Raw genomic sequence first — 24634 nt, 5'->3', positions numbered from 1 at the left:
AAATAGTCACTTTCTCCTCGCCCTGGTACATAGTAAGAAGGAAGATGACCTGCAGAGAGGCGGGAGGGGCTGATGTGTGGTCCCAGAGTGTGTATCCGGGAGACTGCCGTGACCGAGAACTCAGGAGGACATGATGCGGGGAGGCGAGGCCAGACCACAGGAGCAGGAGGCGTCCAGCGCACAGGAAGGTGAGGGGCGTCCACGTGCAGAGGTGACCCTCCTGAGTGAGGCATCATCCCAGGACATGGGAGAGGGACTCTGACTACAGCGGGAAAACAGGCTGCAAAGAGGGGTCACTGGTTGTTACAGGGCTTCCCAGGTGGCACAGTCGTAACCCAAGCAGGAGACGCAAGAGATGCCCATTCTGATCCCGGGGTCAGGAAGATCCCCTGGAGTAGGAAATTGCAACCTGCTCCAGTATTTTGCCTGAAAAAAAAAAAAAAAATCCCATGGACAGAGGAGCCTGGCGGGCTACAGTCCATGGGGTCGCAAACAGTCTGACACAACTGAGCGACAGACACACTCTGTTACAAACCCTGGGGCTTGCGGGGGCAGAGCCACACAGTCACGGTGAAAGGAAGAGAAGGTGGAGGCCCCGGTTCTTTCGATGCAAATGATAACGGGACATCGGGGCTCTTCAATGTAAACAATAATGGGAGATCGGATGTTTAGTGATTGGAGAGAAGGAAATGGAGGGAGAGGAGTCGATGAGACGCCCTGATGCTGAGTCAGGGGCAGCTGGGAGTGGGGAAGAGGGGTGCGGTGCATGGTTGCAAGTGTCTTTGGGGGCTGCGGTGGGCCCAGCAGGCAGCTGGACCCCTGAATGTGAAGCCCAGGAGACAAGCTAGGAACTAGGACAGACTTGGTCATCATCAGTGCTAATATGGATGGCTTCCAGAAGCATCCTGGAGAGAGCATGGTCCACACTGAATCCAGGTTTATAAACTGTAAAGAACCTGGGAGGGAACAGGAGCTGATGGAGACAAAGCTGGGGCAACCAGATGGAGGGACCAGGAAGGGTAATAGAGCAGTGAGGAGAGCCTTAGGAAAAGGAGGCAGGATCCTCTGTGGTTAAACTCTGCTAAGAGGTCAAGAAAAGAAAGAGGGACAAGGTCCTTGGAAATCAGCAACAAAGAGGTCACCTAGAAATTTGGAGAAAATTTCAATAGAGGCCAAAATGTTGGAGCCTGATTGTAAGCACATTTTTTTAAATTAGAATCTTTCTCCCCAGTAGGAACATAGATGAGGTGTCAAGAATATAACTAGCAAAGACTCATCAGCTCTTCTGAAATTGCTCAGATCTGATCAGCCAAGAGAAGAGCCCCAGGTGACTTGTCAATTTCTGAGTGGGGTGTGGAGATCACATCTGATTGTAACCCCAGGTTGAGCCAGGAGGTTTCCCAGTTTTCTCGCCCTGGGTTCTTCCTATTCTCGAAGGCACGCAGGTTCTCTTACCAGCCTCTAAAATGCATTCTCAACTCCGCATCCTTAAATCTCACTTCAAAGTTCAGACAAGAATATACTCCACAAATAGAGAAGAGGCACATGTCTGCCATTGAGGTTTTTGTTAAAACCCGCAAGCTGTTTAATCATCACCAGCTCTCTAACTTTGCCGATGGCATCTGGGCTGTTTTAGCAGAGGTGATGGGAGAAGGCGATGGCACCCCACTCCGGTACTCTTGCCTGGAAAACCCCGTGGACGGAGGAGCCTGGTAGGCTTCAGTCCATGGGGTCGCAAAGAGTCGGACACGACTGAGCTACTTCACTTTCACTTTTCACTTTCATGCATTGGAGAAGGAAATGGCAACCCACTCCAGTGTTCTTGCCTGGAGAATCCCAGGGATGGGGGAGCCTGGTGGGCTGCCACCTATGGGGTCGCACAGAGTCGGACACGACTGAAGTGACTTAGCAGCAGCAGCAGAGGTGATGAGTCTTTGTTTGCAAGTCACTAGGAAGACATTCTTGCCAGCCAAGTCTGTGACACGTGAGAGGACAGGATGCTGCTAGGGAACATTTTATGAATCATTTAGCACAGATTTTTTTAATCAGCTAATATCCTCCCTGGAATATTCTTTTTGTTTGTTTCTGTTTTGAAGATAATTGCTTGTGGCTACATTTTGCCCTGAGGCTGCATTAAATCAGTGTGTTCACTGAAAATGCACTTACTTTGCAGCATCTAATTTTTAACCTTTTATTTTGGTATAATTTAAACTGAATCTCCTCTTCATTACCAAGATCAAAAATATTCAAGAGTAATCAACATGTATGGACAGTTTGTTGACTTACTTGTTTCAAACTTTAAAGTTTATGTAGGGTTTTATAGTCCCAGGAAAATGAAATTCCCCAGTGTATCCATGGTTACCATATTAGTGCTCACAAAATTCTAGGAAGGAAAGTTACCCATTTGTAGACTGGCTTGGATCCAGAAGTTCTTGCTTGGGTTTTACTACTCTCACCTCTTTGAAAGAAAGCCAAACACTATGAACGGAAGAACCTACTAGACTTTGAGTGTGCAACAATACTAAGGGAGTTCCCTGGTGGCCTAGTAGATAAGATTCCTAGTAGATAATATTTCACTGCCATGCTACTGCTACTGCTAAGTCGCTTCAGTCATGTCCAACTCTGTGCGACTCCATAGACGGCAGCCCACCAGGCTCCCCCGTCCCTGGGATTCTCCAGGCAAGAACACTGGAGTGGGTTGCCATTTCCTTCTCCAATGCATGAAAGTGAAAAGTGAAAGTGAAGTCGCTCAGTCGTGTCCGACTCTAGCGACCCCATGGACTGCAACCTACCAGGCTTCTCCATCCATGGGATTTTCTAGGCAAGAGTACTGGAATGGGGTGCCATCGCTTTCTCCAGCCATGGCCTGGGCTCAATCCCTGGTCAGGGAACTGAGATCCCACAAGCCACATGGTGTGGCCAAAAAAAAAAGAAAGTCTCCCTTTAAAAAAAAAAAAAAAAAACGAAATATTAAGCATTAGAAGGAAAACCCTATTCCCAGTGGTGGAAACAATGTGACCCTAAAACTTCCCTGACCCCTAAATCAGCCAAGTGAGGCATCTGCTTTCCCCTCAGGTGAGGACATCTGGTAGACTGTGTATAGTGGAGCTGATTTATGTCTCTATCAAGAACTGACAGCAAGAACATGAAACTGACCAGTGCTTCCTCTTCACGCCTGGAGTTCCTTAGTCACTGGCTGGTAGCCCTGTCTGAGATGACAGGAGGGTGAAGGAGTCTCGATGTGAAAAGTAGGAATGAAAGTGTCAGTCACTCAGTCGTGTCTGACTCTCTGTGACCCCGTGGACTGTGGCCCACCAAGCTTCTCTGTCCGTGGAATTCTCCAGGCAAGAATATTGGAGTTTCGGTGTACGATTCTACAACTATTTTTTAAGAGTTTCAAAGTCTAGATACCATATACACAAAGGCAGAATGTATTATTGAATCATGATTATATGTTAACAGGAAAATAACATTAGTGAATCATCCAAACAAGTGGTCAACACACCTTCAGTGGAGACCCAAATTATCAACTTCCATGGGTCTGGTTATCTAGAAGTCGGATCTGTTCCATGATCACCCTCCCCCCCCCCCCCCCGACAAATTGACCAGTCTCTAAAAGGCTAGAGAGAGAGAGAGATTTCATGACAGAGGCCCTGGGTCACTTCAAAGATGAGCCCCAGACAGATAGATGCTGCACTTCTCATGGGAGTAACAAGTCAAGGGATTGAATTTGCCAAACCAGCAAAGAAATGGATGTGGAATGCAGATTACTAGAGGAGATCCGCACAGTGCTCCAGTGTAAATCCACACCAAAAACATAAGATCTGGAACACGATGGGCCATTTCTGAGCCCAGAGAAGTTTGTCATCTGTCCCCAGAGATGGGTTTGCAGAGTGGGAAGAGTCTGGGCTACACGCTGCTCTCCCGTGTGTCTGGGACCCTCCTACATGACCCCTGGCCTCCAGCGTGAAGCCTGGCACATCAGGGGCGCCCAATGAGGAGTGAATGACCCAGTCCTGCTCACCAGCATCCTTTGGCATCACTCAGGGAAGCAGCCACCCTGAGCTCATGGAGATTCCCCGGGCTCTAAACACATGGGACCCTTGAGTCCCATTAGGGCCCCTGGCCACAGGCACTGTGGCCTCCACCAAGACCCCAGAGATGGAGAGACTGAAACCAGCTGGTCCTACAGGCCTCTTGGGCTCTACACTCCCTTGCAGTGGAGCCAGGGCCCCTGCACACACTAACAGGAGTTCGATGAGTGTTTGTTGTGAGGATGAACAGATCCATCGCCAGGCATATCCTCTCCCTTCCAAGGCAGGCCTTAAGAAGCTAAAGGGACGTGTTGACTGGCTCCTGGTGGGACTTCAGGTCATCCCCGGGGGGAGTGGGGCAGGAAGCACTGCGCTCTGACTGGAGGCCTGGCACCCAGGCCCACGGTTCAAACCACCTCGTGGGCCTGGTCTGTGTGACTCGAATGATACCCAAATGCACCTTCACTCCTTTGCAGGGAGGTGGGACGCTGAGGTCATTCTGACCCAACCCCACCCCAATTCCGCCTCCTGTCAGTAATGCTCAACCGGGCTGCAGGTTCGAATCGCCAGAGGAGGCTTATAAAGTCTCTGGATCAATTAAATGGCGTTTCTGGAGGTGGGAGCGGGCACCCGCCTTTTTTAAGCGGCTTGATGGGGACGCTGCTGTCTTTAGAGCCAATGAGACCGCCTCTCGGGTTCACCGTCCGAGCCCTCCGCCCACGCGTGGTTTGGCGGCTTCCAGCCTGTCCGTCCGTCTTGTGGTAGCCACGGTTACCCCGCGTGTGTTTTCTAGTCTCATCTCTGCATATTCACATGCAGGGTTTTTAACCCCGACTTAAGAGGCCTGAGACAAGACTTTTGCAAGATTCCGTGACTCATGGCAGCACAACAAATGCACCTCCACTTCCTTATAAGTGCACATGTGTTGTGTGTATATATAGCTATACTCCACTCGGAGTTTTAACTTGCTGCGGCGATTTCTTCGTGCTCAGAGAACTGCTTGAGCAGATTTCTTCCTTTTTCAAGCCAGGTGCCAGTTTAGGTTTGTGGTGAATCTCTTGCTCCCTCTCGTGGTCACGCCGGGGCATGTCCGCTGCAAGAAGAACTTCGGGACTCCTGGCCCGCTCAGGCACCCCCAGCAGTGAGGATGCTAGGTTCAGGGTCCTTTGCTGTTTGCTGCAGTCCGTGGGGTCGCTAAGAGTTGGACACAACTGAGCGACTTCACTTTCACTTTTCACTTTCATGCATTGGAGAAGGAAATGGCAACCCACTCCAGTGTTCTTGCCTGGAGAATCCCAGGGACGGGGAAGTCTGGTGGGCTGCCATCTATGGGGTCGCACAGAGTCGGACATAACTGAAGCGACTTAGCAGCAGCAGCAGTGTGAGCTCCCAGAGTGCAGTGAGACTGTAACCTACCGGCCCACCTTTTGGCCTCCTCCGAAGGCCCTTCCAGCAACGCCGGAAAGAACAAGCCATGCACATGGCAAAATTTTATCCAGTGCCTGCTACGTGCTAGGCATGAGAGTGAAAAGAGGCAGTTCATGTAAAGTATCGTTTCTGTTGCTGTTATTTTGTGTTAAAATATTAACATCTTAATACCAAGAGTAGAACATTGTGATTAAGAGCTCAGCACTGGAGGGACACTGGTTCAGATTCCACACTGACATGCTGTTTAGCTTCAGGCAAGTCACTTAACTTCTTCAGGCCTCAGTTTGCTTATCTGCAAAATGAAGCTGACTAGAGTCCCCATCTCCTAGGTTATACTACAGAGTACTGCCTGGCAGTACTGTTATCTTAATCATTTAATGCATTATAAAGGTTCTAATTTCACTCTAGAATGATTGCTCAAACCCTCCTTCCTATCAGGCAATTCATAGATCATATTAAACTTCTGTTGTTGTTGTTGTTGTTGTTGTTTAGTCGCTCAGTTGTGTCTGATTCTTTGCACTTTGCAACCCCATGGACTGCAGCATGCCAGGCTTCCCTGTCCTTCACCATCTCCTGGAATTTGGTCAAACTCACATCCATTGAATCAGTGATGCCATCCAACCATCTCATCCTCTGTCATCCCCTTCTCCCGCTGCCTTCAATCTTTCCTAGCATCATGGTCTTTTCCAATGAGTTGGCTGTTTGCATCAGGTGGACAAAGCACTGGAGCTTCAGCTTCAGCATCAGTCCTTCCAATGAACATTTAGGGTTCATTTCCTTTAGGATGGACTGGTTTGATCTCCTTGTCGTCCAAGGGACTCTCAAGAGTCTTCTCTAGCACCACAATTTGAAAGCATCAATTATTCAGTGCTCAGCCTTCTTTATGGTCCAACTCTCGCATCCATACATAACTACTGGAAAAGCCATGATTAGGGATAGGGGAACCCACGCTGGATATGGCCTAATTTCTGTAGGGGCCCTCTGAGAGAGTGAAGGGGGCCAGTTCAAGGGCAGAGTGAATTGGCCCCCCAAGAAGACACACCTGGCGATGAGATGACAAGACTAACGTGGCTTCTAGTTTACTTGTGAGAGTGTCAGCAGACACACAGAGGATGCAGGAGAATGTCCAGTGATTGGACCGCCAGACGTTCTCCTCAACCTGTACAAGTGTGCCTGCCCGGCCCAGCCCAGTGGCTCCAGCTTAGCAGGGCAGTAAATGCTCGGGCCTGGGTATCTGCAAACTCTACCTGGTACTGCTTCTGTTACCTGGGATGGCTTCCCCAACCTGCTGAGCCTTCACTTGACCCAAATATTAAATGTGGAAAATTCTTAGGGTTTCATGCAACATCATGGAGGTAAAGAGCTTAGTGCAGGGCCAACCATCCTGCAAGGTCAAAGCGGTGGGAGAGTCACCCATGTGAAGATGGGGAGGGTGAGACCTTCATATCCCACCATCCAGCTCCATGTCCAGGAGATAGGAACCCTGGGACCTCAGGTCCAGCTCATGACATGGTGGAGACAGAAGCCGTCTGAGTTGTCCTGGGGTCGCCAGGGAGGCGAGGGGGCTTAGCTCAGTCTCCCAGGTTTTCCACTCTCTTCCTTCTGATTTCACCCATGAAAATCAAGTCCAGTCCCTGGAACAAGAGAGAGGGGATTGGGTGGAGGGAAGGAAGCCGAGGTGTCTGGATGGTATAAACATCTCAAATCACCCACCTTCACGACCAGGGTCTTTGATCAGGAAGAGCTATCACACAATGGCCATGATTTCCAGGGAGCACGTCCCCGTGGACCAAGCCTGACACTCAGGATCTTTACAAGCGTCTGCAGCGATCTCCTAGGGACAGAAAGCTAAGGTTTTCCTCTATTCAGACTTTAACCATGTGTTCGTTCCTATTTTTCTGATGGCCCTATGATATATAAATTTCATTCAGCCACCAGGCTCTCCCCATCCTTAACCCGGGAAGGTTTCATTTTGCTATCAGCTCTCTCTCTCTACATTCGGTACTTACTGGGTAATGACTGTGTCATTTGTTCCTTACTTTCAGTGTTTTTTTTTTTTCCTTTCTCTTTCCACATAATGATATCTTATTACTTGTGATTTAATTCTTCTCTGAAATCCTAATTATATTAGTAATTTAAAGGAAAAGAATATTATATTTTCATGATTTTTAGCAGCAGTTCTATTTAAAGAATTCTTTGCTGAATCAGAGCCCTAATTATTAATGAATAAACATTTATTTTACTTTAGCAAGTTTTTTTGTATTCATGAAACAGAGTCAATGGCTTCAGCTCTGCCTGAAATGTGCCTTGAAGAACTCAGATCTGTTTTATTCAGAAGATCTCAGGAGTGTTCCCTGTCACAGAACAACATAAACAGCTTTGTACAACTAGAGAAGAGCTGGTCCCCAGCCATCTCTGATCCTTGCCAGGGATCGTTTGAGATGCTGGGATGGAAAACAGCCTCTGCCATGAGTGAATCTCCTTGAGAATCCAGAAGGGCTGGCATGGGCCTGCAGGCAGACGAATGGGGGCAATGGATGAGAGTCTGGAGAGAGGAGGTGGGCACTCTCCCCCCACTCCGTCACCCCCTCCCCTCACCAGGGAGCTGCCATCAGAGCCTCCAGACAAACAAACCATTCCTCCCTGCATTCAGGGACCTCATACGGCCTGGTGGAGGCAGATATATAAGCAAATAATTACAGAAGCAGTTCTATTTCAAGAATGTATTAATAAAGGTTAATAGACCAGTGACTAACTACTTTGAAAGAAAGGCAGAAGTTTCTATTAAAACTGGCGTTAGAACTAAGTCTTAACAATCTTGTAGGATTTCAGGAAGAGGAAAGCGCATACACAGACAATTGTGGTATGCAGTTGAGTGGTGTGTTTGTGGTCCCACAAGTTCCAAGGAGGAACTGGATAAGAATGAGGAGGAGAGGTGGGCGGAGGCCAGGACATCAACAGCCTTATAGGATGTGATAAGGAGTGTGATGTTTACCCAGGAGGCCAAGGAAAACCAATGTGGTTGAGGAAGAGGGTAAGAATATTAAGAACAAGTGATTCAGGAATGATTTGGAAATGCCCTGGCTACCCAGTGATTAGGAGTCCCTGCCTCCACTGTAGGAGGTATGGGTTCCATCTCTGGTCAGAGAACTAAGATCCTGAAAGTCAAGTGGTGCAGGCCAAAAAAAGGCGGGGAAAGAAAAAGAAATGATTCAGCAATGATTAGAATACAATCATTCTGAAGTCAATAGTAAATTATAGGATCAAGTTTGGGGCTTAATAACCAACAAGACAACTTGAATTCATTGCAATCAGCTGTCATTTAGGATAGGCAATTTTCCATTTAAACCTGTATTTCTTCCCAATCATCCCACTTTCCACCAAGGAGCAATACCTTTTGGTTCAGAGAGCCTAGTTGACTGATTCCCAGCTGGGGACCCATGAGTGTGATAACAGGAGTCTATGAGCCAATTAATAGTTGAATAAACACCAACCAGTTTTACATATAGCTGCGGTAAGGCTGCACAGATGCAATAAAATGCTATGCTTCTCTGCTTTCTCCAGGAATTATATCAAGTTGTTGTAGCAACTGGTTATCTTAGGTAGCTTAGCTATTCATGGCATCATGAAATGTCTTGATAAAATATTGTTTTAAAACATGAGTCCATGTTGGGGGTTAGGCATTGTAATTAACAAGACTTCTGATTCTGAAAAGTCTAGACATCCAGCTTAGGTGATGAGTGTGTTATGTTTGAAACAGAAAGAACTTAGGTAGCTAATTGAGCAGTATTCTGCAGGAATAATTTATGAAGCAAATTTTTCATAAATTTCTATAAAAATGTACATTTCCCTAGAGAGAATGGAGTTTCATAGCATATCTGCATCTCCAAAATGCACATACCTATATAAAAGACCATTTTGACAATGTTTATATTTTATGGGGTGGTTAACACCACCTTTGGAGAAGGAAATGGCAACCCACTCCAGTGTCTTGCCTGGAGAATCCCAGGGATGGGGGAGCCTGGTGGGCTGCCCTCTGTGGGGTCGTACAGAGTCGGACATGACTGAAGTGACTTAGCAACAGCAACACCACCTTATATCTTGGACCACTGGCGGGGGTGGAAGGTGTCACATGAGAAGAGTAGAATTGCATTTTGACTTTAATTTTACTTCAGGGTTTCGGTGGACTTTAAAAAGGTCCAAGAATTAGTATTAATATTTAGTCTCTTTTGTAGTGGGTTTCCCTGGTGGCTCAGTGGTAAAGAATCTGCCTGCCAGTGCAGGAGACGCAGGTGCAATCTCTGGGTTGGGAAGATCCCCTGGAGGAGGAGATGGCAACCCACTCCAGTATTCTTGCCTGGAGAATCCCATGGACAGAGGAGCCTGGCGGGATACAGTCCATGGGATCATGAATGAGTAGGACATGACTTAGCAACTAAACAACAACTCTTTTGTAGTGTGTTTTTCTACTCTCAGGATGTGCCTCAGAGGAGATAGTTCACATAACCTCAGGCTTTCCTGTTGCATTTCTGCAGATGCAGGAACCTAAAATAACTTCATGCTTGACTTTCTTCCCCCAGCATTTCTTCTGTATACTAGTGAGCTGTTTGGGTAACTTCTTTTAGTGAAGTTACAAAGATTAATATGTAATACGTTGCTCTTACAGAATTATGAAGTTTCATGTTGCAAAACGGAAGTTTAAGGAAACACTCCGCCCATACGATGTAAAAGATGTCATCGAACAATACTCTGCTGGTCACCTGGACATGCTGTGCAGGATTAAAAGCCTGCAGACACGGTGAGCAACTCGAAGGTTACCTGTTCTAAGGGGACAGGCACAGAAACTGTCTGGGAGTCACCTCTCCAAAGTAGTGAAGATTCTTGAATTCCATGTTTCTGACTCGTTTTTAGTGGACAACCGGACTTTTGTGTTAAAATGTAGATTCTATTTCAATATAAATCAGGCACTAAAAACCTTTAAGTATGGACAGTGTCTAGTGTCTCGTCTATGGAAATGGGGGTGTTGGCGGTGGCTGCAGAGGACTGTTGTGGGACTGCATGAGTTAAAGCAGGGGCCTGAGTGCTTGAGCAACGTTCAAGGTGGCTGCTGATGTCATTTTGTTATTGCCAGAATCCTATATCGGAGAAGGCAATGGCACCCCACTCCAGTACTCTTGCCTGGAAAATCCCATGGACAGAGGAGCCTGGTAGGCTGCAGTCCATGGGGTTGCTAAGAATCGGACAGGACTGAGCGACTTCACTTTCACTTTTCATTTTCATGCATTGGAGAAGGAAATGGCACCCCACTCCAGTGTTCTTGCCTGGAGAATCCCAGGGACGGCGGGGCCTGGTGGGCTGCCATCTATGGGGTCGCACAGAGTCGGACACAACTGAAGCGACTTAGCAGCAGCAGCAGCAGAATCCTATATATCCTTTAGAAATAAGCTAATCTTTCTCCTTCTTAAGCCTGACCCACCATCCAGCCTACAAAGACAGACCTCTCCCTCCTCTGACCCCGTGTGGCATGTAGAGTCCCCTGCAGGTCACCATCATGTCCCTTGTGGTGGGATCCTGCACTGAGAGTCCAAGAAGAGAACCTGAGGTTGTGTATTGGCTCCTGTATTGCTTCCCAGGGGCACGTCTGTTCCCCTGGCCCTGAACCAAGCCTGGGCCTGTCCCTTCATCCCTATTCTGCAACAGGCTGGATACACACCATCTTTCCAGTAAGGGCTGAAAGAAATGAGTATGTTACTCTAAACATGTGCTTGATTGTGTTATCTTGAAGCCAAAATATTTAGTCAGTTCAGTTTGTCTTGCTTCACAGTTCAGTTCACTTCAGTTCAGTCACTCAGTCCTGTCCGACTCTTTGCAACCCCATGAATCGCAGCACGCCAGGCCTCCCTGTCCATCACCAACTCCCGGAGTTCACTCAGACTCACGTCCATTGAGTCAGTGATGCCATCCAGCCATCTCATCCTCTGTCATCCCCTTCTCCTCCTGCCCCCAATCCCTCCCAGCATCACAGTCTTTTCCAGTGAGTCAACTCTTCACATGAGGTGGCCAAAGTACTGGAGTTTCAGCTTTAGCATCATTCCTTCCAAAGAACACCCAGGACTGATCTCCTTTAGAATGGACTGGTTGGATCTCCTTGCAGTCCAAGGGACTCTCAAGAGTCTTCTCCAACACCACAGTTCAAAAGCATCAATTCTTCGGCGCTCAGCTTTCTTCACAGTCCAACTCTCACATCCATACATAACTACTGGAAAAACCCTAGCCTTGACTAGACAAACCTTTGTTGGCAAAGTAATGTCTCTGCTTTTGAATATGCTATCTAGGTTGGTCATAACTTTCCTTCCAAGGAGTAAGCGTCTTTCAATTTCATGGCTGCAGTTACCATCTGCAGTGATTTTGGAGCCCAGAAAAATAAAATCTGACACTGTTTCCACTGTTTCCCCATCTATTATTTCCTATGAAGTCATGGGACCAGATGCCATGATCTTCGTTTTCTGAATGTTGAGCTTTAAGACAACTTTTCACTCTCCTCTTTCACTTTCATCAAGAGGCTTTTTAATTCCTATTCACTTTCTGCCATAAGGGTGGTGTCATCTACATATCTGAGGTTATTGATATTTCTCCCGGCAATCTTGATTCCAGTTTGTGCTTCTTCCAGCCCAGCATTACTCATGATATACTCTGCATATAAGTTAAATAAGTAGGGTGACAATATACAGCCTTGACGTACTCCTTTTCCTATTTGGAACCAGTCTGTTGTTCCATGCATGTCCAGTTCTAACTGTTGCTTCCTGACCTGCATACAGATTTCTCAAGAGGCAGTTCAGGTGGTCTGGTATTCCCATCTCTTTCAGAATTTTCCACAGTTGATTGTGATCCACACAGTCAAAGGCTTTGGCATAGTCAATAAAGCAGAAATAGATGTCTTTCTGGAACTCTCTTGCTTTTTCCATGATCCAGCGGATGTTGGCAATTTGATCTCTGGTTCCTCTGCCTTTTCTAAAACCAGCTTGAACTTCTGGAAGTTCACGGTTCACATATTGCTGAAGCCTGGCCTGGAGAATTTTGAGCATTACTTTACTAGAATGTGAGATGAGTGCAATTGTGCAGTAGTTTGAGCATTCTTTGGCATTGCCTTTCTTTGGGATTGGAATGAAAACTGACCTTTTCCAGTCCTGTGGCCACTGCTGAGTTTTCCAAATTTGCTGGCATATTGAGTGCAGCACTTTCACAGCATCATCTTTCAGGATTTGAAAGAGCTCAACTGGAATTCCATCACCTCCACTAGCTTTGTTCATAGTGATGCTTTCTAAGGCCCACTTGACTTCACATTCCAGGATGTCTGGCTCTAGGTCAGTGATCACATCATCGTGATTACCTGGGTCGTGAAGATCTTTTTTGTACAGTTCTTCTGTATATTCTTGCCACCTCTTCTTAATATCTTCTGCTTCTGTTAGGTCCATACCATTTCTGTCCTTTATCGAGCCCATCTTTGCATGAAATGTTCCCTTGGTATCTCTAATTTTCTTGAAGAGATCTCTAGTCTTTCCCATTCTGTTGTTTTTCTCTATTTCTTTGCATTGATCACTGAGGAAGGCTTTCTTATCTCTCCTTGCTATTCTTTGGAACTCTGCATTCAGATGCTTATATCTTTCCTTTTCTCCTTTGCTTTTCACTTGTCTTCTTTTCACAGCTATTTGTAAGGCCTCCCCAGACAGCCATTTTGCTTTTTTTTGCATTTCTTTCCATGGGGATGGTCTTGATCCCTGTCTCCTGTACAATGTCACGAACCTCAGTCCATAGTTCATCAGGCACTCTATCTATCAGATCTAGTCCCTTAAATCTATTTCTCACTTCCACTGTATAATCATAAGGGATTTGATTTAGGTCATACATGAATGGTCTAGTGCTTTTTCCTACTTTCTTTAATTTAAGTCTGAATTTGGCAATAAGGAATTCATGATCTGAGCCACAGTCAGCTCCCGGTCTTGTTTTTGCTGACTGTATAGAGCTTCTCCATCTTTGGCTGCAAAGAATATAATCAATCTGATTTCAGTGTTGACCATCTGGTGATGTCCATGTGGAGAGTCTTCTCTTGTGTTGTTGGGAGAGGGTGTTTGCTATGACCAGTGCATTCCCTTGGCAAAACTCTGTTAGCCTTTGCTCTGCTTCATTCCGTATTCCAAGGCCAAATTTGCCTGTCACTCTAGGTATCTCTTGACTTCCTACTTTTGCATTCCAGTTCCCTATAATGAAAAGGACATCTTTATTTTTGGGTGTTAGTTCTAGAAGGTCTTTTAGGTCTTCATAAAACCATTCAACTTCAGCTTCTTCAGCATTACTGATTGGGGCATAGACTTGGATTACTGTGATATTGAATGGTTTGCCTTGGAAATGAACAGAGATCATTCTGTCATTTTTGAGATTGCATCCAAGTACTGAATTTTGGACTCTTTTGTTGACCATGATGGCTACTCCATTTCTTCTAAGGGATTCCTGCCTGCAGTAGTAGATATAATGGTCATCTGAGTTAAATTCACCCATTCCAGTCCATTTTAGTTCGCTGATTCCCAGAATGTCGACATTCACTCTTGCCATCTCCTTTTAGACCACTTCCAATTTGCTTTATTCATGGACCTAACATTTCAGATTCCTATGCAATATTGTTCTTTATAGCATCGGACCTTGCTTCTATCACCAGTCACATCCACAACTGGGTATTGTTTTTGCTTTGGTTCCATCCCTTTATTCTTTCTGGCGTTATTTCTCCACTGATCTCCAGTAGCATATTGGGCACCTACTGACCTGGGGAGTTCCTCTTTCAGTGTCCAATCATTTTGCCTTTTCATACTGTTCATGGGGGTTCTCAAGGCAAGAATACTGAAGTGGTTTGCCATTCCCTTCTCCAGTGGACCACATTCTGTCAGACCTCTCCACCATGACCCACCCATCTTGGGTGGCCCCACAGGGCATGGCTTAGTCTCACTGAATTAGACCAGGCTGTGGTCCGTGTGATTAGACTGACTAGTTTTCTGTGATTATGGTTTCAGTGTGTCTGCCCTCTGATGCCCTCTTGCAAGACTTACCGTATTACTTAGGTTTCTCTTACCTTGGATGTGGGGTATCTCTTCACGGCTGCTCCAGCAAAGCACAGCCACTACTCCTTACCTTGGATGAGGGGTATCTCCTCACCACCGCCCCTCCTGACCTTGCTTCACAACCAGGCCCAAATTACCAGCCTGATAACTGAATAGTTCTTAAAACACAGAGACCGAGTCTTCAACACGTGTTCATGCACACGGCACACTTAGCACAGCGTGAGGCACATACTAGGCCCTCAGTAAAACACCTGTTATCTTCTAAAACCTTAGGTATGGAAATCACAAGTTTTTCACTTACGCATTCATGCATCGGGCACCCTGGGCACCCACAGATGAACAGATAAGCCAGTCCTTGTGGAGCTTGCAGTGGAGTAGATTAGACGTCATGGTTGCCTGTACTTTTGTGCACACAAAGTAAGCTGGAAAGTGCAGTCAGTATTCCTGATAATTCAGCTCTAAAACACACAAAAAGAAAGAAATTAATTCCAACGTAGACTGATTAAGTCTCCTTGCTGCTGCTAAGTCACTTCAGTCGTGTCTGACTCTGTGCGACCCCATAGACGGCAGCCCACCAGGCTTCCCCATCCCTGGGATTCTCCAGGCAAGAACACTGGAGTGGGTTACCATTTCCTTCTCCAATGCATGAAAATGAAAAGTGAAAGTGAAGTCGCTCAGTCGTGTCCGACTCTTAGCGACTCCATGGACTGCAGCCCACCAGGCTCCTCCGTCCATGGGATTTTCCAGGCAAGAGTACTGGAGTGGGGTGCCATTGCCTTCTCTGTAAGTCTCCTTGGAAATTGTTTTAACTCGCCTGTGATCCTCTTACAACGTCTCACCAAGTGGCCAAGGTCTTCCAACTCTTTTTTTGGGACTCCCAGTGGGTTTTTGTTTGCTTGCTTGCTTGCTTTGTTTTGTTTTTTTTTTTTTTAATTTTTTTAACTTTTTATTTTATGTTGGAGTATAAACAGTTAACAACGTTGTGATGGTTTCAAGTGGACAGCAGAGGAATTCAGCCATACATACACATGTGTCCATTCTCCCCCAAACTGCCCTTCCATCCAGGCTGTTTTTATTTTTTTCTCCTTACCTTTTAAAGTTTTGTTTTAACTTCTGTTTTTTTATTACAAATGTGATTTGTTTTATTTTTCTTCATAGGGATAGGGTCACTAGTTAAAATACACTGTAAAATCTGCACTTTAAATTTCATTTCATATTGCAGTTGTAGAAATAGTTTATATAAATAGTAACCATTAATCATTTAAAACCAAGGTTCAATGTAAATTAGGATCCTGTTATTTCTCTGATTATTTATGGTTTCCTGGTATTTCTGGTAAAGTTTTATTTTTCTGAGGGTGAAGGAATTAATGTTTTTGAATGTGAAATATCTTTAAACTTAAAATTGATACCTTCCATAAAGCAGCTGACCAGGAGAGAGTGCCAAAGCATTACAAACAACAGTTTTTCCACTTAACGTATGTTTGCACAATGTTTTTTTATTGTTTGTTTTTATTGAAATATATTTGATTTACCGTGTTGTATTAGTTCCAGGTGTGCAGCAAAGTGATTCACTTATACATGCATATATATCTACTTTTTTCAGATTCTTTTCCTTTATGTGTGTGTGCTAAGTTGTTTCACTCATATCCAACTTTTTATGACCTTATGGACCATAGCCCACCACGCTCCTCTGTCCATGGGATTCTTCAGGCAAGAATACTGGAATGGGTTGTCATGCTCTCCTCCAGGGGATCTTCCTGACCCAGGGGATCAAACCCACATCTCTTACATCTCCTGCGTTGATAGACAGGTTCTTTACCACTGGTGCCACCTTGGAAGCCTCTTTTGTCTTATAGGTTGTTACAAAATATTGAGGATGGTTGCCTCCCAATGTTTTTATAAAGTTCAACCACTACAGAATTTGCAGAGCTAATCTGGAGTTTCTCACTTATGTGGTGTATATATACCCTTCAACTAGAATCCCCAAGATGGAGACGAGAGCTTTCTCATCTCCACATATCAGATATATAATAAATGTTCACTTAAATGACTTGTGCCACTCAGTTCAGTTCAGTCGCTCAGTCATGTCAGACTTTGCAACCCCATGAACTGCAGCATGCCAGGCCTCCCTGTCCATCACCAATTCCTGGAGTCCACCCAAACCCATGTCCATCGAGTCAGTGATACCATCCAAGCACCTCATCCTCTGTCGTTCCCTTCTCCTCCTGCCCTCAATCTTTCCCAGCATCAGGGTCTTTTCCAATGAGTCAGTTCTTTGCATCAGATGAATGAGTATTGGAGCTTCAGCTTTAGCATTAGTCCTTCCAATGAATATTTAGGACTGATTTCCTTTAGGATGGACTGGTTTGATCTCCTTACAGTCCAAGGGACTCTCAAGAGTCTTCTCCAACACCACAGTTCAAAAGCATCAATTCTTCAGCACTCAGCTTTCTTTATAGTTCAATTTTCACATCCATACATGACTACTGGAAAAACCATAGCTTTGACTAGATGGACCTTTGTTGGCAAAGTAATGTCTCTGCTTTTTAATAAGCTGTCTAGGTTGGTCATAGCTTTTCTTCCAAGAAGCAAGCGTCTTTTAATTTCATGGCTGCAGTCACCATCTGCAGTGATTATGGAGCCCCCAAAAATAAAGTCTCTCACTGTTTCCATTGTTTCCCCATCTATTTGCCATGAAGTGTTGGAACTGTATGCCATGATCCTAGTTTTTTGAATGTTGAGTTTTAAGCCAACTTTTTCGCTCTCCTCTTTCACTTTCATCAAGAGGCTTTTTAGTTCTTTGCTTTCTGCCATAAGGGTGGTTTCATCTGCATATCTGAGGTTATCGATATTTCTCCCAGCAATTCCAGCTTGTGCTTCATCCAGCCCAGCATTTCACATGATGTACTCTGCATATAAGTTAAATAAGCAGGGTGACAATACACAGCCTTGACGTACTCCTTCCCCAATTTGAAATCAGTCAGTTGTTTTATGTCCGATTCTAACTGTTGCTTCTTGACCTGAATACAGATTTCTCAGGAGGCAGGTAAGGTGGTCTGGTATTCCCATCTCTGGAAGAATTTTCCACAGTTTATTGTGATCCACACAGTAAAAGGCTTTGACGTAGTCAACAAAGCTAAATGTTCTGTTCTACTAACATGAAATAATTATGATTTTGTCATATTTTAAGTGACTGAATTCAGGAAATGCCTGATCAGAGGTGGAAACAGACAAATTACTTTGTAGTTTAGGACAGGTTTGCCTCCAGAAGCTCAGTCATAATAGATTTCATCATGGACTAAAATAATGAGAAAATTAACCTTGTGTAATTTCCATGTGAAGAAAATAAGTATCTCAACTGGAAGAAGTTCATTTTATTTCATCTTATATAGATTAGAGATAATTGTATTTTTCTTTCCAAAACACTTCCTCTGGCTTGGGGCCGCCTCCACCTTTCGCACTCATAACTGGATCTTTCTTTCTGATAGTGTGGATCAAATTCTTGGAAAAGGACAAATCACATCAGACAAGAAGAGCAGAGAGAAAATAACCGCAGAACACGAGGCCACGGACGACCTCAGTATGCTTGGCCGGGTGGTCAAAGTTGAAAAACAGGTACAACTCAACTACACTGCCTAAGGTCTTAGGCAGATTTTTTTCCAGTTTATTGCAATAGAATTGACGTATATCCCTGTATAACTTTAAAGCATGTAACGTAACGGTCTGACCTACGTGAACTGTGAATGATGACCAGAATAAGCTTAGTCAGCATGCATCATCTCACAGAGACACAACATAAAGAAAAGCAAAGAAAAACAGTTGTTCTCCTTGTGACGAGAACGCTTAGAATCTGCTCTCTTAACACCTTTCCTGTGCACACACTATAGTATTAGCTGCAGTTATCACTTGGTGCATCACACCCCAGCACTTGTTTTTCCATAAGTAGAACCTTGAGCCTCCTGACCACCCTCCTCTGATTTCCCTCCCTCCACCCCCTGCCTCTTGCAACCACAAGCCTGATCTTTTTTCCTATGTGTTTGGGGATTTTTTTTTTTTTTTTGTATTTTGTTTTAGGTATATTAACTGGGATCATCCAGTATTCACCTTTCTCTGTGTGATTTATTTGACATAGCATAATGCCCTCAAGGTGCATCCGTGTTGCTGCTAATGGCAGGATTGCCTCAGGTTTTGTTTTTTTTTTAATGGCTGAATAATATTCTAATGTATATACATGTACACCACAACTTATTTATCCATTGATCTACCACAGACACTCGTTTCCATGTTTTGGCTGTTCTAAGTGATGCCTCTGTGAACACGGGGTGCAGATATCTTTTTGAGTTAATTTCTTGTTTCCTCTGGGTATGTGCCCAAGAATGGAATTGCTGGATCATGTGGTGGCTCTATTCTTAATTTTTTAAAGGGATCTCCATATTGTTCTCCATAGTGGTTGCACCAGTTTACCCTCCCACCAACAGTGAGGCAGGGCCCCCTTCTCTCCGCATCCTCTCCAGCATTGTTATCTCTTGTATTTTTGATGACAGCCATTCTAATAGGAGTGAAGTAGCCAGAATATTTTTTAATCAAAATTGATTATAAGCAATTGGGTGTACTTTAGTGATTGATTTTAAAAGGAATAAAATCAAGAAAGAGCAAATACATTTTCTTCTTGTATAGACCATGTTCTCCAAAACACTTGAATTTCTGCATAAGGAATAGAAAATTTCCTCTCATCAATTAATACTTGAACTTCAAACAACTATGGATTTCAACAGTAGAATAATAAAATCTTTTTTTTTTTTAATTTGTGTTTTGGCTATTTTCATTGTCTCTCTCTTGGGTCATTCTTAAAAACAAACAAACCACACGTGATAACTGTGGTGATGCACTGAATATTTGTTGACCCTGAAAGTGAGTATCTTCTCATACAAAGACAATTTTTAGAAGTCAAAATGCTCCTCTGATTTAATTACAAATATACCAAGCATTTGATACCTATATTTTAAAATCTAGAATTGCCTAGATTGTTCAGGGTTGGTGGGGGGGGATTGTATTGTGTGTTTTGTTTTTGTTTTTGCGGGGTGGAGGTGGGTGGATCTTAGCTCCCAGACCAGAGATCCAACCTGTGCCCCCTGCAGTGGAAGCACAGAGTCCTAACCACTGGACCGCTAGGGGAGCCCCCGTATCTAGGTCTTAGTTTCTTACAGAATTAGCTTCCTGCTGCACAGTAGAGTACGGGAATGTCCTCATGGAAGAGGCTGAGGAAGGGTAACCTGATGGGCAGGGGAATCTGGAAATTGCCTTTCTGAGGGGCCTATACGGTCTTTGAAAACATCACGTTTAAAGAATGGGGAGGAGAAGGGTGCCTGTGGAGACGAGGCAAAGGCCAGAGCATCCGCCCCCAAGACCTCCCTTCCCACCTCCGCGGCTGGACTGTGCGTCCCAAGCGGGTCCTGAGTCAAGGCCGCGAAATGCCGAGCACTCGGGACCTGCCGAGTGGTTGCAGCCTAACTTCATTCCTTAAACTCTTGTGAACAGATGCACGTTTTCCGCTCTTTCAGGTCCAGTCCATCGAGGCCAAGCTTGACTGCCTGCTGGACATCTACCAGCAGGTGCTGCGAAAAGGCTCCGCTCCGGCCCTCGCGCTGGCCCCCTTCCCGAGCCCGCCCTTCGAATGTGAACAGACGTCGGACTACCAGAGCCCAGGCGACGGCCGGGACCTATCGGGCCCGGCGCCGGGCGGCGGCCTCCCGCGCTCGGCCAGCGCGGGCCTGGCGCGGGGCCTGCAGCTCATTCTGGCGCCGAGCGAACTGGGCGCCCAGGCGCTCTACGCGTTCAGCCCCGCGCCGACGCCGGCGCCCGGGAGCCCGGGAGACGGCCCGGCGGCCCCGCGCGGCCTGGCGCCCCCGGCGGCGGCGAGCGCCGCCCGGCCGGCGGCCCCCGCCACCCTGCAGATCCCTGCAGCGCTGCCGGTGCTCGGGCAGCTGCCCCACGGCCCCGCCGGCGCCCCGGAAGCGCTCCCCGAGCTCAGCGCCCGCCTGGCAGCCAAGGACCGCCTCCCGGCCAAGGAGCGGGCCCTGCGCCAGAGCCTGGACCTGGGGGGGGCGGCCCTGCTGTCGGTCCGGCCCGCGGTGCCCCAGGACCCGGGCCGCTCGGTGTCGGCGCAGAACCTGGCCCGGTCCGCCGAGGACCTGGACGTGCAGCTGTCGGGGAGCGAGTCCAGCGGCTCCAGGGGCAGCCAAGAGTTTTACCCCAAGTGGCGGGAATCCAAGTTGTTTATCAGTGATGAAGAGGCGGCGGGTCCAGAGGACACCGGGACGGACGCCTTGGACGCGGTGCCGCCGGCCCGGGAGCCCGCCCCGGCGCCGGACTCTCTCAGGACTGGACGGTCGCGATCATCTCAGAGCTCGTGTCCGGCGGCGGGGGCCGCTGACGCCCTGGGCCGGCCACACGTGAGGCTGAAATGAGGCCTCCGATTGCCCCCCACCCCGGGGCCCGGCCGCCCCTTAGCCATACACATCGCTGCATGAACTCTCTGGAAAGCCCTTCTCAAAGGTTGAACCCACAAAAATCAGGAAGAACATGAAAGGCAGTTCCTAAGCCCGTTATCTTTCAATTGCATGAAAATGCATGTTTAGGGGATGCTGAACTTCAGGGTACGACATTGCCCCTCACTCAGTAAGGTACCTTGAGTTAAGAATCCCGAGACACCGACCCTGCTCATGCTGCAGGGGTGGGTGTGAAACGTCAAGGTCAGGTCCATTAGAAGATTGAACTCTGTTTTGAAATGATGGCTGTTGACGCCTTCAAATGTCAGGCATTTCTGCTGGTGATAAAACGCAGAATTCATTTTCAAAATTTGGCCCTAATGTACACGTGACACAGTGACCGTCATCAACAGCTGCTAACAAGTTACCTGTAACACAGAATCGGGGTATCAGACATGGCTGCCTGTTCAAGATGTAGATGCCAACCTGTCCTACCCAGCCATTTTATCATTAATGTAATTTGAATGTCAATTTGTGTGCTTTTGGTGACTTAACGCTGTGCCAGCAATTTTGCACATCATTTTCATGTTTTGTTTTGTTTTGTTTTGTTTTTATGATGAGAATGTTCTTCAGTTAGAAAATGTGCAAATAATGGAATTCAGGGCCAGTGGGGCAAATAGGCTGACTCTTTGACACCTTCGACTTCATGGAAACAAATTCCCTGACGGCTCTATCAGCTGCTACGCAAGCAACTGAGTCCCAAAGAGTGGATGGCACATGGGGGTGGGCTCACCCCTGTGCAGTGGCCCTGCCCAGGCCTGCAAGCTGCCTACAGATGGCCTGTGAGGGGCTCTTCCCACGAGGCTGAAAGCCAGGCAGGCTCTCGGGGAGGAGACATGAGACAGAGATGGAAATGGCTCAGAAAGAATCCTAACACCGGGAAATCAGTGATGCTCAAGAAAACGACCTCCCCCTCCAGGGTGATGAGAGGGAGGGAAACAAACCAAAAGAAAAGAACTTGATTTTTTTAAAAAACAAATACTGTTAGGGAACTCAACTACCTAAACACCCCTTATTCTTATATATGAGCAGAGAGTTTTGCAAGGTATTTATTTTTTAATATGCCCTGAATGTGTTTTGCTATTATGTCATACATTTTGCATATGAAAGGCTAAAACTAAACCTCCTTTACTTTTTATACTGTCGTGGACATTTTCTATTCTCCCCAAGAATGTTGCCCGCCCCCACTCTGAAAAATGATTGATTCAGTTTCCTGGTACAAGCTCATATAATCAGAAGCCAGGTAACCCTGGCAGGGTCTGCAAATCAAAACACTGAATAATACAGCATGATGGCCAAAAAGACCAAGGGAAACAAATTAAGAAATATCTCTACAAGAAAGCAAGCCAAGGTGACCACTTGTTAGCAGCCAGAATGGCAACCCCAGACCGTCAGAATTTCAGGGCCAGGGGAAGTGAGAGAGCAGGTGGATTAAACTCCAGCCACAGGAAGACTTAAAAAGAGTTTTCTCCTTGGCTTATATTGCTGCCTCCAGGATAACTTTTCCAGCAGCCAGGGGATGGATCAGGGCTGTCAACAGCCACCCAAAGGCAGGACAAGGCCCTAACACCTGCCGAGTCCCTCCCAAACTCTCTTCCCCAACCTGCTTTCTCCATCCCAGATCCCCTGTCTTTCTCGTCCACAGGCTGTGGGCTCCCTGCCTCCCTTCACCAGCCTCCCTCCCCCAAGTAAGCAACTTCTCCCCTCCACCTCCAATACACATCTCAACCCTTGTCCTTTTTTGATAAGCACTGAAATTTGGAAGGATTCCTCCTCTCATCCCACCTAGATCCTTGCACACACCCCTGGCATGCATCCTTCAGGGTTCACTTGGCTGCCGGAGACGCATAGAAAAGAGCACATCCATTTTACACTCCGGTTTGAAAGATGTTCTCAAACTCTTTAAGCCACTGTTTTTATTGCAAAACATAAAATTTTAGTCAATTATTAAATGCAGCATTTCATCTACCCATGTCTCCAAATTTGTGATCCATCTTCCCAAGGAGGTTGTACATGAAAACACAGACACACACACACACACAGACACACACACACACACACACACACCACCCCACCATGCCAGCAGGCCATCTCCAGGTATCACTTGAAGAAGAGGAAGGAACTTTCAGGTAGCACTGAGTCTCAGACACGCTCTGTCCGGGTCAAAGCCCACTGGCAGCAGGAACTCTGAATGTACTGAGGACCCCACTTTAGGCCCCGTTAGGCCTCAGACACAGCCCAGTCCATCTGGCATCACTGAAGATGCAAGATTCAGAAACAAATCCAAACCCATCACCAAGGGTTCATCACAGCCCAACATGGTAAACCATGCTGGGAGAAGCTTTCACACACCCAAGCCATGACCATTTTGTGTCTGTCTTACTCCAGCACAAAACTTCTTGGATGTCGAAAGCCTGTTGTATTGTGTGAAGCTGTAGGGCTGTGTCTGCTGTGTTCCTGTCAGCGGAGCTGAGAGGGGTCTCTCCCTTACACTTAGTAAAGCCCCTTCCGTCAGCCCCAGTGTCTCGAAGCACAATTAGCTGAGTGCTGATCGGCCTCTGGCTTTCTCAGGCCTCGACCGTCTGCCGCCTCCGGTACGTAGGGTTGAGCAAGCTAGCGCTTCATGGCAAACATCCCTTCTACGAGGTTCACTAAAAAAATTTTGCTCCGTCTGATCTAAATGTTTGCATTTTGTTCAACTAAATTAACATCTGTAGATAGCAAGTTTTGTTTAAAGTAAAAGACACTCGATTGAGTTTTTCAGTCTTTCTCTCTTGTTCTAAGGTGCCTTTCTCACCTCCCCTTGACTCAGTGATTCTGAAAGTTCTTAATTTGCCAGAAAACAAGTCTCACAAAGAGGAGGGAATCAGGCACAAAGTGGCTCATTCTCATGCATGTGTGCAAAGCAAAACTATAAGGAATAATGAAACTGAGCAACTAAATGAATAGGTCACTTCATCCAGATTGAGAAAATACAATAAATGTTAACTTATCTCCCCAGAAGCTGATATTTTTTGCCTTAAAATGACATGGTTGTGTTTTTGTAAGAGAAACTTAATTTAATTATGTACATTTAAGTGAGAAGTTCTGGAAGTCACGTATGACAATGCAGTTGTCTGTTTCCTGAACACAAATAGATCAGGAATATCGTATCCATTTCAAGCTACCATTCAAATGTAATTTCCTTTGCTCTCTTTTACCGGGATTATTTGTTTTAAAGTAAAACATTAAAAAGATGTCTATAAACAGTGTGACTACTTTCATCTGGTACCAACTGGTTGGTTCTGAACTGACTGGGTCCCAGTAGATCAAGCAGATTTGGAGTTGAAATTAAAAATTATCTTTTTGCAGAATTCATGCTTCCAATGCAGGGGGCACAGTTTCGATCTCTGGTCAGGGAACTAAGATTCTCCATGCCTCATGGTGCAGCCAAAAAAAAAAGTTACCTTTTCCCAATGTTGATGAAGAAATCATTGATACTCTGGGATGGGAAAGGTTTGCAAATATTGTTGAG

At 46.1% G+C, this 24634-nt stretch overlaps 1 protein-coding gene across 3 annotated transcripts in view; it reads left to right on the top strand.

Annotated features, from left to right (window-relative positions):
- KCNQ5 (potassium voltage-gated channel subfamily Q member 5) overlaps window positions 1-24370 on the top strand; it is a 609119-nt gene extending 584749 nt beyond the window's left edge. For all 3 annotated transcript variants that reach the window (XM_025295041.3, XM_025295039.3, XM_025295040.3), the window contains 3 exons: window positions 10129-10260; window positions 18061-18187; window positions 20134-24370. In XM_025295041.3, the coding sequence (XP_025150826.3) occupies window positions 10129-10260; window positions 18061-18187; window positions 20134-21039 (1165 nt within the window). In that variant the 3' untranslated portion in view covers window positions 21040-24370. The remainder of the gene's footprint in view (window positions 1-10128; window positions 10261-18060; window positions 18188-20133) is intronic.
- The last annotated feature ends 264 nt before the right edge of the window (window positions 24371-24634 follow it).

This window comes from Bubalus bubalis, chromosome 10, assembly GCF_019923935.1.
Source record: "Bubalus bubalis isolate 160015118507 breed Murrah chromosome 10, NDDB_SH_1, whole genome shotgun sequence".
Lineage (NCBI taxonomy): Eukaryota > Metazoa > Chordata > Mammalia > Artiodactyla > Bovidae > Bubalus > Bubalus bubalis.
Note: the sequence above shows the minus strand (reverse complement) of the source record. Positions and strands in the feature narration are given on the sequence as shown.